Genomic DNA, 18,359 nt, shown 5'->3' on the forward strand with positions numbered 1-18,359 from the left:
CATAAGGGAAATTATTCAAGTCGTGAAAATTGCGTAAGCCCATAAAACATAATATTCCCACCGCATATAGCAGGAAATACTTTGTTAAAATACATTTCCCCAGCATAAATGATTATTGTTCTGAAAATGCGATAATTAATAGATATGTCGTTGAAGAATTAACAGAACGCCACAACATGCCAATCAATGGATCAACAAGAAGACCCCAGGCAGCAGTAAGAATGCCTACAACCTTCAAGACCCACACACACACTAGTTAGCCTAAGGCCTCAGTGCTATGACAGACACTAATGGTAACAGCTAACCAAGAGTGCTGCATTCCTGAATAAGTGGACTGAATTCTGCAGCGACCACGTTTACTATCTGCTTTGAAAAGACAGCTTTCTCTTTCAGAACGATCACAGAAAAGAAGCGGACGACGACAGTCTGTGCTTAGTTAAGGCAGGCGGATGACGACAGTCTGTGCTTAGTTAAGTCAGGCGGATGACGACAGTCTGTGCTTAGTTAAGGCAGGCGGATGACGACAGTCTGTGCTTAGTTAAGGCAGGCGGATGACGACAGTCTGTGCTTAGTTAAGGCAGGCGGATGACGACAGTCTGTGCTTAGCTAAGGCAGGCGGATGACGACAGTCTGTGCTTAGTTAAGGCAGTCGGATGACGACAGTCTGTGCTTAGTTAAGGTAGGCGGATGACGACAGTCTGTGCTTAGTTAAGTCAGGCGGATGACGACAGTCTGTGCTTAGTTAAGGCAGGCGGATGACGACAGTCTGTGCTTAGTTAAGGCAGGCGGATGACGACAGTCTGTGCTTAGTTAAGGCAGGCGGATGACGACAGTCTGTGCATAGTTAAGGCAGGCTGATAACGACAATCTGTGCTTAGTTAAGGCAGGCGGATGACGACAGTCTGTGCTTAGTTAAGGCAGCTGTGGAGTAGGACGTGTGCAGTCTTAAGGCAGGGAAATCCCCGGGATAGGATAAATTGCATTTTGCGTTGTGGTCTCCCCACATACTACTGTGAAAATCTTGCCCCAACTTTCACATGAATGTGTAACTGTTCTTTAAAACGGAATTTTGACAGTAACCCTATTTTTTAGCTAATATATGACCATTTTTTCCCTGTGAAGGATATAATATTGAATTTGTTTGTGTTCAAACATTTGCAAATGCCACATCAGTGTATGTGACACAGTTCTAGCTTCTTTTGTAATAATTATATTTCCTTTTACGTGTGAACTTTACTCTGTGTTTAACTCAAACGTTTTGAAGAACCATCAGTACAGATGATCATAAAGAAATTATGACAGTTTAAAAAGTTTTCCTACTACTACTACTACTAGTACTACTACTACTACTACTACTACTACTACTACTACTACTACTACTACTACTACTACTACTACTACTACTACTACTACTACTACTACTACTACTTCTACTACTACTACTACTACTACTACTACTACTACTACTACTACTACTACTACTACTACTACTACTACTACTACTACTACTACTACTTCTACTACTACTACTACTACTACTACTACTACTACTACTACAACAACAACTACTACTACTACTACTACTACTACTACTACTACTACTACTGCTACTACTACTACTACTACTACTACTACTACTACTACTACTACTACTACTTCTACTACTACTACTACTACTACTACTACTACTACTACTACTACTACTACTACTACTACTACTACTACTACTACTACTACACTACTACTACTACTACTACTACTACTACGACTACTACTACTACTACTACTACTACTACTACTACTACTACTACTACTACTACTACTACTACTACTACTACTACTACTACTACTACTACTATACTACTACTACTAATACTACTACTACTACTACTACTACTACTACTACTACTACTACTACTACTACTACTACTACTACTACTACTACTACTACTACTTCTACTATTACTACTACTTCTACTACTACTACTCTCAAATTAAGACATTTACTTTTGTATCATTTTCGATCAAATTAACGGCGTTGCAGAAATTATGAAATCCAGAAATGCGTAATGGAGTTTTATTGGAATGTGAAAGCTATGATTAAAAAGGCAATAATAGATCAATTAAGATTTGTATATCTAATAAAAGAATGTCACACAAATGCCGTTGCTGCTTTGATTTTTACAATTAATACACACTTTAATACTTCTAGTGGAAATATTAAAACTTAAAATGGCTTATTGTGCAGTTTTTCACCTTTGAAAATCACCTAGTCTTCAACAAAATTCAATACCTCAAAAACGTGTTTGCCATCCCCAGTGACTTTATTTGCGTCATAATATATCAATTTAGATTTTAATTTAGATGAATACAAATTCACTTTGAAATGATAGCCTGCACATGTAATAAATAATACTCTGTAATTGTTTAATATACAGAATTGTTCTCATATAATGAGATATTAAAATAAAATATATCTATGCTTATTGGTTCAGTAATAAACTAGGCCTTCTTTGGCGTTCTTATTTACCGTAAATCTAACTTTAGTGAGCATTATAATGTATGATCTTGGTATTCAGTGCAATGTTAACCTTCGATGCTTTTCACCAACATATTACGTTCTTTCTGTCGCGGAAAGGGCCACAGTTGTGTTTCTCGTCTGCAAGACGGATAGACTCCGATCATGTAGCAGCACATGTCCCCGGAGTAAACGCGGAAAGGGCCACAGTTTTGTTTCTCGTCTGCAAGACGGATAGACTCCGATCATGTAGCAGCACATGTCCCCGGAGTAAAAGTCGACCGGGTGATACGAAGGCAGTTTCGGTCCAGGGAGCGCGCCTGTGTCATGTCTGAAAAAGCATCAAAAATGGAGCTACCGTTCAAGCATTGGCAAAAGCATGAAATAACATGTTCACATATGTTTATATTAAGCTAGACTTACCGTCGTATAACCATGTCGGGTTGGCGAAACACGACATAATATATTGTACTGTTTGCCATATTAAATGGATCGGAAAGCAGTTTGCACGTGATACTGTGTGGGGAAACAATTTAAAATAAAATTATACATGTTTGCACGATAGCCAAAGAAGGGACTAAGAGTTTGCAAGAAACAACATGCCATTTCACGATAGTTCTTAAGACAGTATACACAGTCCGTGTTGTCCGTTACGCTTTGATTAAGAGAAGTATTTACTGACATTTAGGTAGAGTGAAAACAAAACAATCAATATTGTTTCTATTTACGTATAATTGGTGTTGGATAATTTATGTCAAATAATATGTCATGAAGGAATTAAGTCATATTGCCACTGCTTTCAAATAAGATTGTAAGCAAACATCTTTTTTAAGACATTTAATATGTTTGTTGTATTAATTTAAGTCACAATGTAACTTTTAATTTTTTTATGTATATTAATAAACTAATCGGATCAATATAAGATATATTATTCTAACGGAAGATGGATTTACAAAAGAACATCAAATGTTTGGAACAGTATAACATAAAACAAATTTGAAACGATATGTTTATTATGCATTGGTCAAGAATTCGAGAACGAGTAAAGCTTTATACAGGCCTGAGAACAAGAGGTGTTACAATACATACAGTATACATGTACCCAAACTTGAACAATATTCAGTTTTACATATAAAGAAGCTTTAATCATTATATTACGATTATTACCAGGGGCATCATCAATGCGTAGACGTATGGAAATAACAGGGGCATTCAATCACAAAGATAGCGGAGCAATTAAATGAATCGCAGAAATAAAATGTGAAAATATCTAATTCATTAACAATGGCCCCTGTGTGTGATCAATTGTAAGGGATATCTTTAGTTTTAATTATCGTTAAACGTTTGATGCACAGTAGGGTTCTAGGGTTCACATTCTATGTGTTTTAATATGAGAGTCTGTTGACCCAGTGTTTGATAATAAGTAATCTTAAAAGTTTCGAAGTAATAGCTTTGTTAATAATTATAGAGGAACGTTTGATGTACACAAGGGTTTAGATTATATTGTCAATTTCTAGTTGTGTTAATATGCGCGTCTTTTGAACCAGTATTTGAAAATAAGTAATCTAATTTTTTTTCGAAGAAATAGCTTTCTTAATAATTGTGGCGCAACGATTGATGTTTACTAAGGTAAAATTATCTTTTTAATTATTATATGTCTTAATATGTGAGTCTTGTAATCATCATTTGCAAAAGTCGAAAACACGTTTGAATAACGCGGCTTTTAATTAAAAGATAACACTTTCCGCCTAAACTTGATTTTCGGTAAGGAGGGATTTTCTTGAAATTAAAAATACCATAAAAGCGGAGAGTGTCGTCCCTGATTAGCATGTGCAAACTGCACAGGCTAATCAGGGATGACACTTTAAGCACATGCATTAAGCCCAGTTTTCCCAGAACGCTCCTCATAGTTTCCATCTGCCAGAGTAGTACTGCAAACAGTGCGTGAATTTGTATTTAGTGCAGCTTGGTTCTATATCATTTTCAAATACACCATTTACACTTGCTTGTTTGGTAATGGCGATTTCTTCAAGATATTCCGCGATATATGTGTATATACATGTTATATTGCAGCGGAGACTGTACCTGAGACCCATTGGCTGTGAAACAAGTTCGTTACACTTTACCACGGGGATCTGCTATAATTGTATTTAAAGTTATATATGGATGTTAACGCCTTGAGTGTTTAGTAAATTATTTTTTTTTGAAAAAAAGAGAAAAATTGAACGAAGAGTTGATCAAAAACGTGTGTTTTTTCACACGTTTCCATTAACATCTTTCGCTGACACAACGAAGCAGACGGACGCCGCCATTCTTTTACCATAAACAAATCAATATCGGAAAGCGATATAACAGACTATATCGTAAAATACGTAGGCTAAATTACACTAAATCATTGAACGAATATGTGCGGAGCACAAAATAAAGATAAAAATATTTTTATTTCGTTTTAAGATTTTTAGGTGCGGAAATCCATCGAACACGTAATCAATTTGTTGTTGCATAATGTGTTTTTTTTTTCTTCAGAGAAATGAAAGCCGAAGTGCGCGCTGATTTGTCAACGATAAAATCGAAAGTTGATGAGTAAGTATTGCAGTAAATATGTTGAAGACAGAAAATGAATCTCTCAAACAGGACAAGCAATGAAATGGAGAAATAAATTCAAAGCCATTGTTCAAAAATAGACAGTTTAGAAGGCCATTCGCGGCGGAATAATCTGCGTTTTCTCGAGATCCCGGGTAAAATCGGGGAGAAATGGGAGGGTACGGAACAGAAGGTACAGCATTTCATTTAAGACACAATTGGGTTCGCAGATTTTGAACAAGTCTAAATAGAAAAAGCGCATATCGTGGGTAATAAAAATTGCGAAAACCCCCAATTATTGCCAAGTTTTCTCGCTACAAAGACCGCGAAACCATACTTAAATCAATGCGATGAAGTTGTTCGCTATTGCACAATTAAAGATGCAAATCATTTTTCAAAATTAATCGCAAGTTTAAAATGAACACACGCCATTCAAAATTATAAAAAGTGTCTCATAACACCGTTCGAGATTTGTGTGCACTTTTATCATCCTATTTATTTTATAGAGATAACTGAGACAAAATAACAACATCATGGCCCTTTTATGACGTTCTAAAAGCATAAACATAAACAAAAAAGTATGATGAAAATGATAATGAGAACTGAATATAAAGACAATTTGCAATCACTGATTCAATGAATATTGTGTGAATATCGAATACCTACCTCACTAAGAATATAATTTCATGATGGAAATTCCCTGTACAAAACTTTTGATTTTTGACACCATATACAAATTTATTATATACAATAAGATAATTGATGAACATAAATAAAAAATAAATCGGCGAGCATTACTTTTTACTCACGAATTAGGTAGTCATAAAGACAGCCCTGTTGACCCGTACGTTTTTGTTTATGCGTTACTTGTTACTCTAGCAGTTCACACGGTGTCACCAACTCTGACCTAAACATAGGTAAAGAGCACTAATGCTCTTTTTCGGCGAAGATGTTTCACCAAGATTTTCACCTTAAATGACTTTTACATAACGCCAGCAGACACGCATGAATATATTCAAATATATCATAGGCTGATTCGAGATGAAAAAAATTGAACTGTGGCTACAGCACTGTGGTTGTGCTCAGCGCAAAGGATGTAGCACTGCTCAGTGTAAGGAATTCCGGACTACTCTCTGTATGTTCAAACGACACAAATTGTGGCCCAGTTACAATTGCATGTTAAAATCCATCTCGCAGAACTTCATGGTCAGTACTCATTTACTTTATCGTCCGGGGAATATATAATTGACTATCGATGCATACAGTTTTGTTTTCAAGATGAGAAAACAAACATGACTAAATTAGTTTAGTGTCACGATAAGAGGAAAATCGTTTAATCATCCAACCACAAATGTTTGCCGTACTCGGTCAGCACGTCTGGAAATCGTTCCTGAACGCCTGGATAGGCTGCCTTTATTTACAAGTTTGCTATTTCGAATCCAATGTTGTATCGAAAAGTATTGTGCTAAAATGTGCCATTTACAATTCACAATGACATTTTAAATGACCCTCGTCATGCGAAAATGGGTCATATTCCATATGCGCCCTTCATAGATACATAATGAGACCATAACGCATTGAGTGATTTTATAGCCAACAGCATCGCCTCTGACCAGACTGCACATGTTGGGCTTAAAATACGCGGGCCGAAACGCATAAGACCCATTTTCGAATGACGCGGCTATGAAATTGTGATTTAAATGTGTGGAAAGAAAACTGCGTGTAAATCAAATATTAAATTAACAAACGATATATTTCGATGGTGAAGACATATACTCATAATAAGGCATGTGAAGACACATATGATGTGCAATCCCGTAGTCTATTTACACTTGTGTGTGGTTTGACAATGATTACACACATTTCATGCGTTGAATATGCGGCTTACAATTGAAAAAAAAAACACAAACGTTAAACTTGTGTTTTCAATTTAATTATTAAGAAACGCCAATTGCAAACTTTATTTCAAAGTCAGCATTTACGCCAAATACCTTTTTAAAAGATATTTTTGTTATATTAAGTTTTGTTTTTTTAATATTCGATTTTCGTGATTATAAAGCATTTTTGTGGTTGTCTATACATGTAGTAATTGGTGAACTCATGATCAACGTATTATAAATTGAGAACTGTGAATATAAACAAGCTTAACCTTCAACTATTGCGTTGTTAGCACCCGTAAATACAGAAGATTGCCGCTATCTGTTGAGAACAAGAGAACGTTTTCCAGAAATATCAAATTTAACCCCTCTCTAGGAACATGCACTATGGGCGAGGTTACAAAACACTCTAGTATAATTGTTCATCAGCATATTTTCCCGCATCTATTAATAGCCTCAGATTATAAATGACCTATGTTCTCATTTGAAAACTTGGATTCTTAAAGCCATGTGCTATCTTCTAGCGAGAACCTAGGTTCTCATTCTGAGAACCTAGGTTCTCATGATACACCTAGTTACTTGGGATCATGCGTCGAACTGCTTGCCATAATAGTGGACTATTTTAATCATTCATAAACACTCTTTTCCGCGACACGTATAATACAACTATTGTTTATTGTTTTTCGGCATAGCTGTTTAACGTCACTTTTGCTCTTACCTGACCTTTGTAAGTCTCCAATAAATTTCAAATAAAATTTCCCGCGGCTAGACTCGAATGAATACTCTTCATTTATTCCATTGGCAGATTTGGGCATACCGCCAGAACATTGGAAACATGACCGCGTCTTTGTAACACTGTTTTACTGCGTGTTCAGCATGAAACAATTTTATCTCTAATGATAAGGCTTGGTAGATAGAACAGTTTTACACTCAACTCTTGACATCAATACAGTTTGTGCGCGCACCTTTTATTTTCAGAGGTTTGCCAGCGCCAGAGCGTTTGTACTTGTTGGCAATGTTCTCATATTTAGTAATTACTTCCATATTCCTGTCTGTGTACTAGTATATTTAAGTTCATAAAAGTATCGTTTTTCCCTATCCTGATATTCAATTTGGCCAAACCATTTTAATTTTTTTTTCGAAATTGAACATGTAAAAGTATAAAGTTTTAAACAAGCCGTCGTTCCAGCAGTGAAAGCTTGGCCTCACATTAATGCATGGCATTCCAACCCGCAAGGTATCAGGGTCAGTTCACGGCCAGTAAAATAATCGCTATATAATATAGACGCTGTAGCGTGAACTAGGTGAACTGGAATTTTCTTGAGACCAGAAATATGTTGAATGAAGATATTCAGCAATATAATTATGGTATGTCAAAAATATGCTTTTAATGTAATTTCAACAATACCATGATAAAAATTATTTTTGATTAATTTAACAAGAATTATTCCACCATATTGACTCATGTATTAAGCATGAGCGCGATCATTCTCGATACTGTTTATAATCGAATCAAATAGCTATACCCGACAAACCACAAAAAAAAGGTTTGTTCGAAGAACGCGCGTATAAATATTTAAAATATGTACGGATACTTCGCGTTTGGCCGATTGACTCATACGTTTTAATTTCACTTCCATTCTTCTTTTGGTTTGCTGTTTTGTATCTATAGGTTCATGACCAGCATTATGTAATAATGTAAAATAAGCCGTTTTTTAAAACTCCGCGTAACATCCCGTTCTGCGTGTGATGCAGCTAAGAACTGCACAGAAAAAGACATTCGCAATCTTTGATCTCATTCATTTAACTCTTTACCTCAACTCCAACCACAATCAACTCCGTATATCTTTTTTGTAAATATTTCTTATTTTCTATAGCTTCGTTAAAAAATATTCCATTTAAACGATATTCAAATAATGATTCCATTTGTGAATGAATATAGTTGAAGAACTCAAACCTCTTGCATAAATTATGCAACTTTTTCTCGCGCGGATGCGGCAGATGCGGAAGATGCGGTGGTTATCGTTCTAAGAGTAGCTAAGAGCATACCGACTTGCAACAGGTAGTACTAACCTTAGTTTTTCGCGAGCGAACAACTAAAAATCAAGGCAAGTTTTGGACATGCATTCAGAATTTTCTGTCTGAATATGGCAAGCGAAGTGCAAATTAATTCCTTTAACCACGGTTTAACAGTTAACTATGGCAAGCGAAGTGCACATTATTGTCTTAAACCACGGTTTAACAGTTAACTATATAGTTAAGAGACTTTGAACCCGGGTTCAAAGTGCCGTTTGCACATAAATTCCTTAAACCCGGGTTCAAGACTTTGAACCGGGGTTCAAAGTGTGTATAAAAATAGATACAAATCTGTTATCTGAGACAACCAATCAGCGGAGCTTAAACCACAATTAGAAGATTCGACTTCATTGGTCATCTCTTAACTATAGGGTTATGAGACTTTGAACTGCGGTTCAAAGTCTTAAACTGCGGTTAAGAGGCGCGGTATGCACATTAATTTTTCAACAGTTATAGATATAGTTAAGAAACATTGAACCCGAGTTCAAAGTGCCGTTTCCACATTAATTCCTTAAAGGGATCTTTTCACGGTTTGGTAAATTGACAAAATTGAAAAAAGTTGTTTCAGATTCGCAAATTTTCGTTTTAGTTATGATATTTGTGAGTAAACAGTAAGATCGTGTGATAAAGCGGGACATTCGGCAAGAATGCCAAATTTTTTTAAACTGTTTAAAAATATTGGGCGCTCTGTCACGAATTGATTAAAGCGCCGAGAGCGTATCAAAGCTTAAAAAACCGTAACAAAACTCAGAAAAGCTTGACTCAAATCGTAAGAAAGCTTAACAGAACTTGGTTCAAAGCAGGGACCCCAGTCTTCACGGTATGTCACCACTTGACACGCTTCGTTAAGATGGCTCAAGATTCGCTACGATCTGGCATGAAGATCTTACACGAGGTCAGACGCTTTCATCAAGATATGACACGCTTTGTTACGTTTTCATGAAGGACTCTCCCGCTTTCCCACGAATTGAGACGCTTTCATCAAGGATTGACAAGTTTTGAAAGGCTTTGATACACTTGGCAAGCTTCCTCACGCTTTCGCACGATCTTTCACGATCTCTTACGATATGAAGCTCTTTCGTCATCTCTATAAATAACACTTGAGTACCACACTTTGCTTTATGTACTGCTTCGGCAGTACATATACTAAAATACTAAAATTGGAACGATACACACTGCATTTTTTTCAGCATCTCTATAAATAGCACTTGAGTTCCACACACTCCATAATTTTCGGACGTATCCTGAACATGAAAAACTACTATTGAAAGCTCTATAAAGGTAAGAAATTCAATTATTATGCATATAATCTGGTCTAATTGTTACGGATTTCAATTACTCTTGCATAAAAAATGCACATAACACAGCTAAGGTTCAACGTTGTCAAGAATTATGGAAGATATACCCGCTTTATAATTGAAAGAAATGTTTACAACTTTGCAACTAACGCGATGTGTAGCCTGAAAGCGGTTACGTATGCTACAAATAGCCGAAAGAAAATTCAATTTTAATTCTTTTTTAAACAACTTTTTACCAGCAGAAAGTAACTTACTATATCACTACAAACGTTTTAGCCATTTAGAATAGACCTACTTTGTGAGTGATACCAGAAAACGTTGAAAAAAAACGATATATTTTTGGTGACCTGAGTCACTTTCACTTTCAATTTACGAGTAAACAGCGATGTAAATAAACTTATTGTTTGTAAACACAATTAACTTGGAGGACACTGCATTTTGAGCTCAAAACAATTGTATTGCTCATTTTTGTATGGTTATGTCCATTAGCATATATATATATTGTTTTTTTTATAACCTTTATAAATAAAATATGAAAAAAATATTTAAAATCGGTAAATTATTACGGATCCTCACCTTTATAGAGCCTTTAACACAAAGATGGGACTCAAGAGAGGTAGAGGTGCATCAAAGAAGAGCCAAAAAGAGACAGTCATAGGCCAAGTTGCTGAAAGGCTGAGGTCTCCAACACCACCGCCGGCAGAAGATGAAGAAATACTTGTTCCAGAGCCAGAGCAGCCACAGTCTCACCCTGCAGGGGATCATCTCCCAGTCATCACACCTGTTCCAGCAGCAGCCGGCAGCAAAAAGCGTACGTACAAACCATATTTCTATGCAACCCTGACAGAAGCGCAAAAAGAAGAGGTCATTGACTGGCTTAAAGACACTCCTTCCATCTACTCAAAGAGACTGACATATTATAGAGACCCGCAGAACAAAGAGAAGCTATGAGAGGAAAAAGCTGCTGACATGGGTGTTGAGGTTGAAGCCCTAAAAACATTTTAGAAGCCCAAATGTACCCAGATGAGCCGCGTTAAGAGGACTGTGGGGAAGTCGGGTGAGGGTACTGAGACAGTAGAGGACATGTCCGCCACGGATAAATGGGTCTGGGAGAGGTTCTCCTTCCTCAAAGACCACATCGAAAGCGTGGAACGCAGAAACGTGGTGAGCATCCGTGGTAGAGGTAGAGAACCAACGGAAGTCATCATTCAGTCAGACTCTGGGTCAGAGTCCCAGCCTACAGAGCCACCCTCTCATAGACTCTCAACAGAGTGTGTTGACTTGAAGAGAAGTCTGATGGAGTTTATGTCTGACAAGAATGGTGGTCCCTCCACCTTTGCCAGACAAATAGATGAGAGTCTGGCCTAGCTTCCTGGGGACATCAAACGGGCCACACAGATCAAGCTTATGGAAGTGCTACACGAAGGACAGAGGCAGTCTGAAGAGCGCCATGAGATGTTTCAGCAGATGCCCACCTTCCCACAGCAGCAGCAACAGGTCGCCCTAATCAAGCCAATCCAGCCACAACGTCAGTCGTTCCTATCAAGCTCCACCAGTTGGCAGTGTCCCTCAAAAATGGTGTCAAAGAGTCACCAGTGGCAGCCTTCACCATCACTGTGGTCGACACAGCATATGCCAGGTCAACAGCCCATCAGTGTCTGTGGCTTCCAAGACTATCATTACATGAGCAGCTAGTACCCTGCCCTGAACCCACAACCATCATCACAATCTTCAAATAGCTATACCAACACCCTGGACCTGAACACGGGGGCAACTAGAGCCATGACACCCCTAGCAAGGTCACCTTCACTAACAGCTAACCGCTCCCAAGGTTAAACTGCTGCTGCTACTGAAACGACCACATACTCCCCGAACGTGAGTGACTTTGTGAGCACAGCCATGACCACTGCAGGGATCACCACCAGGCCATCATCTGCTGTGACCCATCTGGGAACTCCTCAACCTTCATCTGAAGATGATATTGATATTTGATTACCTAAGAAAAGCATGAAACTGTAATTGACCCCAGATTGTGCATCAATTTAAAATGTGTGGATAGATGACTTCGCCATGGACATCTAATGATTTGTAAACAGTAATAATATTTGTGTGTTTGTTGTTTGGTTCAGTTTGTTTATTTTTGTACATATTGATAATATGCTTCTTAATAATTTAAAAAATAAAAGAGTTACATTTAAAATAGTGCCTTTAACTTTGTTCAGTTTATTGCTTTTTGAGCATATTGATAATTCCTTAATAATAAAACAAACACAAGAGAATATGTTACATTTAGAAGAATGCGTTTAACTTTGTTCAGTTTGTTGCTTTTTGTACATATTGATAATATGTTTCTTTATAATAAAAATATAAAAGAGAATATATTACATTAAAAAGAATGCATTTATCTTTGTTCAGTTTATTAATTTTTTACATATCGATAATAAGTTTCTTAATAATACAAATAATAAAAGAGAATATGTTACATTTAAACAAATGCTTTTTACTTGATTCAGTTTGTTGCTTTTTGTACATATAGATAATATGTTTCTTAACAATAAAGTAATACAAGTGAATATGTTACATTTGGAAAAAGACATTTTACTTTCAAATAGAATTTAAAAAAGACAGATATTAATTAAAAATAAGTTAAATAATACAACATACACACAATCATTTATGGCACATATCTGAATTTTAAATTCTATAACATGATTTCTTTGAATTTTCAATTTACAGTTACAATATTTTCTGATATTTTTCATTGGGCAAACAATAAAGTCTTTATTTAAACTAATGACAAACATATGAATTACATATAATAACAACAATAACATGAATAATAAAAGCATCTTACAAAGTACACATATTTCAAATTTTAAAGTCAATTTTACGAATTAATGTTCATAATATTCATAACACATTAGTCTTCATTTTAAGACTCCATCTTTATCATCAGCCTCTGACCCATTACTCTCTTCAACTGCAGCAGAAAGTACAGAACCAGCCATTCTTTGCTGCCAGTCAACAGCATCCACTGGAGAGACAAAGTAGTCTCTGGGATGATCTCGCTGATGTCTGACATCCACAGTGGCAAGGTTCCTCATTGCAGGTGGCTGTGGAACATCTTCCCAGTGAGGTCCATGTCTCCAGGCCCCAGGTACGAAATTGTGCTCTTCATCCTCGTAGTCCACCTCATTTGCTGCCATCACCACCCTATGCTTGTTTGTGCAGCACCACAGCAGTGTCCACCAAATTTCTTACGTTCTCTACCTTCTGTTCCATTGTTCCCAGCAGGCACCTAAACCTGTTGGCCAGTATGCCAAAGGCATTCTCCACCACTCTTCTACCCCTTGAGATCCTGTAGTTGCAGATTCTCTGCTTATCTGTCATCCCTCTTCTACTGTATGGTTTCAACAGTAGCTCCTCAGGGCAAAAGCATTATCACCCAGGATGAAGTATGGGATATCTGGCTCAGTTTCCACAGGGAGAGGGCATGATGGGGGTAACCCTATGGACCCATCCTCCAGGCATTCAAAGAGCTCAGAGTCTGTGAATATCTGGGAGTCAGACATGTGTCCTTTACCTCCCAGCTCAATCCAGATGAACTTGTATTCTGCATCTACAAGGGCCAGCATTGGTATGGAGAAGAACCCCTTGTAGTTGTGGTAGCGACTGCCTGTGTTTGCTGGTTTCTTGATGGCTATGTGCTTTCCATCCAAGGCACCAACTGCATGGGGGACATTCCACTTCTGTTCAAACTGCTGGGCAAGGTGTCTCCATGCTTCAGGGGTGGTAGGTGGGTTGAAAACTTCATCTTTATATGCATGTACAATTGCCGTGCACATTTCTGGAATCAGCTCTGATAATGTGGAGATACCTGTAGTTGTCCCCAGTGGCCAGATGTCTCAAGGTGATTTCCAGCTTGAGGCCAGCTGACAGAGGGTGCCTGTAATTAGTCTGCTGCTTCTGGATGACTGGTGCAACTCTTTCCAGGACATCATCAAACACCTCAGGGTGACGTTTCTGAAGGCACCAGGGTCTTCTAATCTGAGCTGTGTGTCCAGGAGGCTAGCGTAATGGCCATATTGCTGTCTTCTTTCTTCAGTTATCCATGGCCTGGTCCAGCAGCTTCTGATAAATGGCCTTCTACCTCTTGCTGGTATGTCAACCTTCCCTTGTCTTTGCTGTTCTTCCTCCCTCTCCTCTGCCTCAAGGGATAGAATATAGTTATACAACAGAGAGACAAACGTCATGTCTTCTTCGGATAGATCATGCTCTTGTACATCTGGAACCTCTGGATCTTGTTGTTCTGCCATCGTGTTCTGGAGTCAAAGATGCAATGATTTTGTGTATCTGCTGCATCTTTATATAGGCTCTGAATGAAAAGCGGGATAAAAATCGGCAATCTCGACATTTTCCAATACGTAACCGAGCGTAAAAATGCACAACAAAGCTTGATTGTCGTATCAGAGCCTGATTTAAAGCGTCATAATCGCATCAAAGCGTAATGAAGCGTAATAAAGCTTATCAAAGCGTGATTTCAAGCGTAATTTACATAGCCTGATCAAAGCGGGATCAAAGCGTGAGGAATCGTAAAATGTCGGGATATATTTTGTCCTCAAAGCGTCAACCAATTCGTATGAGAGCGCATCAGAGCTTATCAGAGCGTAATTGATCGAGAGATTTTTGGAAAATTGAACAAAAATGACGGCGCTTTGCTCGCCGATTCAAAGCGCGGCATTCGCCGTTGGTGTGAACTAGGCATAAAAGAAACCCATTTTTCACAAATATGTCAAAATTATCAGGATTGTATTGTTCTGTATATAATTTTTTTTATATATCTATAGTTCTTTTTTTAAAATATGTAATAATATATATAGCTTTTGTCTCGCAAGAAGGTACACCTATTTATGAGTGAATGAATGAGGATAATGGTATTGATATTATTAATTCTAATATTTCTATTTTAAGAGTACGTTATCCTGATGCATGTATATTCCTTGCATGAGATTTAATTGCACGCACATTTTTTTATATAGATTATATACCTGATGATAATGTAGATAACATTTTTAACATATAGGTTGATTGTAATACGGATCCATTCGATCGTCCACGAAATAATAAAGATTTAGAATGATACAACAATATTGGGAAAACACTTGTTGAACTTTGTTGTACTCATAGTATGCATATTTAAAATGGGCGTAGCTACGATGATTTTTTTAGGCAATTTTACATGTCTTGCAAATAATGGCGCTAGTGTTGTTTATTACCATGTTGTATCCACTGAGCGATTTTCTCATATTACTTATTTTTGTGTGGAGATGCGGGATGAGTCTCATCATTTGCCAATTTGTTCTAAAATATTTTGGGCAAAAAGAAAAACATTCATGCTAACTTTCTCAAGCAATACTGCTTAAATAATAGAATTGAACATTTATCAAAACAGAAAAGTATGAATGGAAAGACGCGCACAAGCAAAATTTCATGAGAGTATATGGAAACAATTTTAACTTACATCAATCGCAAATATTGGAACTAATTCCATGTACGGATATAGACGAATGGATCGATAAAATGATAAATTTGTACAAATTCGCTGCATCCGATATGAAGGTTTACTATAAAGCACACTCTAATAATATTAATGACACTTCGGCAAATCAGCCGTGGTGGGATAGGGAATGCAACGCGGCTAAGCAAACGAAATACGAAGCACTACGAAGATTCAGTTTATTAACACTATTTAACACTCCGTAGAGAGTTTAAACATATGTGCTCAGTAAAAAAACAAGTGTTTTAATAGACGAAAACAAACTAATCGGTTTTATCGCGTTATAAACCAAAGTTGTTCTGGAAATTAAGGTAGTCAAAGACGAACAACACAGATTCTTGTAATACAGATACATGTGTATGGTTCGATTATTTCCAAGGTCGTCTTTTAAAAAACAATCAACCAACTCTAATTGGTATAAACTTAGAGGGTAAAGAAAAGGAAGATGATCGAGATCAAATTTTAAACTCAGAAATCACGAACGAAGTAATGCAAATTATTTCAAAACTCAAAGATGGTAAATCGCAAGGGACCGAAGGCCTTGGGCTGAATTTTATAAAAGCACGAATCATATAATAAATCCTATACTTAAAGATTTATTTAATCCGATTCTTAATACTAGCCATTTTCCAAATACTTTGCGGAATAGTATACTTGTGCTAATTTAAAAGTCAGGCGCAACAGACAAACCCTTGAATTATAGATGTATATCATTAATTAAGCTCATTGGGTCATTGTCGAACTGAACTGGTTTGAAGTCACCCGGGGGTAACTAGAAACCGATTCATGTCACCCGGTCGGCTTGGAGTCACCCAGGGGGACATGAATCGGCATGAAGTCACCCTAGGGTGACAAGAATCGGCTTCTTGTCACCCCCGGGTGACTTGTGGGCCATTTCAGGTCGACAATGACCCAATGAGCATTAATTAATGTTAAGTATAAAATATTTGCCAACATTGTATATAACAGACTATGCAAATGGTCAGTTTTGAATAAAAAAATAGAAGAATCAAATGCCAGTTTTCGCAACGGATATTCATCCATCGACAATTTATTTACTCTTCAAAGTATGGTTAAAAATATACGTGTAGACCTGGTGTTAGGTTGAATGCTCTATACGTGGACTTCAAAAAAACATTAAATAGTTTGACTCTTAATAATCTATTTACAACTATGTGTAAAAATGGTGTCAGAGGGAAGCTTTTTCACGTATTAAAATCCATGTATTCAAATCTACGCGGATGTGTACGGGTCAATAATAATAACAGTACGCAAAACTAACATCGGTACTAGGCAAGGGGATGTAACCAGCACAATCATTTTTAATTTGTACATACACGAGTTGTCTACCTTTCAAAAATCTAAAGGTCATATAGGTATTTTTATCACCGAAGACATTTCATGAAGACATGAATTGCATGCTTTTTGCCGATGAAGTTTTGAGCTGCGCTGATACTGCGATCGAGCTACAATCACAATTGAACAACAATATCGGAACTTTGTGATCATACTAGTCAAAAGACGGAGATTATTGTTTTTAGAATCAGAGGTCCTCTAAGATCATACGAAAATTGTGCCTATAAAAATAATTCAGTAAAAGTCACATCTGTGTATAAATATATCACGCCATCTACAAAATACTCTTCTCTCATTGGCTGTTTGACGTCACATGCTGACCCCATATATTATATATGGTGTCAATAGACTATATGGGGCAAACTATATGGGTCAGTAGAAACTATATGGGGCAGTAAAAACATTCGAATTTGTTAATTTGATGTAATGAGATGGGATGGAAAGTAGTTGGCCTTGTATAATCGTTACAGGGTTAGTGACTGACCCGATATGGGATATACGGTTCTGTGGAAAACCATATCGGGGCGAGACGGGTCAGTAACTCACCCTGTAACTATTAATATTATGTTATCGGAAAACTCATTGAATACATCTGTTAAAAACATTTTGTACCGTTATGGTTTTGGTTTTGTTTGGATAAGGCAAGATATAGTAAATGTGGCGTTATTCTTAATGCCATGTAAACAAAGATTGATTGATTGTAAAACCCAGAACTGGATTGAAACTCTAGGAAATTCATCAAGATGTGATACAGACAATAACTTCAAATCTATGTTAAACCCATAAAAATATTTGTATATTGATATACGCCTTTATGTTCAAAAGTCATTTGCTAGGTTCCGTTGTTCAAGTCATAAATTAGCAATTGAAACTGGTCGACATTTAGGAATTTCTAGAGAACACCGATTATGTACATATTGTTTAGTCTTTTTTAATAATATAATGTATTAAAGGTGAGTTTCATGTATTTTTTAAATGTAAAAAAATATAACCAAGAACGGAAAATGTATCTTTTCATGGTACAATGGTGAACAAAAGTTCCAATTTTTTTGCAATCTTATGCACATTTCTGATGAAATTAAACTGAAAAGCAT

General features: G+C 36.8%; 2 protein-coding genes across 2 annotated transcripts in view; one reads left to right on the top strand and one right to left on the bottom strand.

Annotated features, from left to right (window-relative positions):
- The window catches only part of LOC127834100 (uncharacterized), a 117,055-nt gene that overhangs the window by 42,998 nt on the left and 55,698 nt on the right, over window positions 1–18,359 (bottom strand). The gene's annotated exons all lie outside the window — the stretch shown is intronic.
- On the top strand, window positions 10,953–11,303 carry LOC127838656 (uncharacterized). Its single transcript, XM_052366522.1, has one exon. The coding sequence runs from the start codon at window positions 10,953–10,955 to the stop codon at window positions 11,301–11,303; it is 351 nt and encodes a 116-aa protein (XP_052222482.1).

The sequence above is a fragment of the Dreissena polymorpha genome, chromosome 1 (genome assembly GCF_020536995.1).
Source record: "Dreissena polymorpha isolate Duluth1 chromosome 1, UMN_Dpol_1.0, whole genome shotgun sequence".
In the NCBI taxonomy this organism is placed as follows: domain Eukaryota; kingdom Metazoa; phylum Mollusca; class Bivalvia; order Myida; family Dreissenidae; genus Dreissena; species Dreissena polymorpha.

Coding starts and splice junctions, on each gene's coding strand:
- LOC127838656 (XM_052366522.1), top strand. CDS start 10,953: ATGGGACTCAAGAGAGGTAGAGGTGCATCAAAGAAGAGCCAAAAAGAG.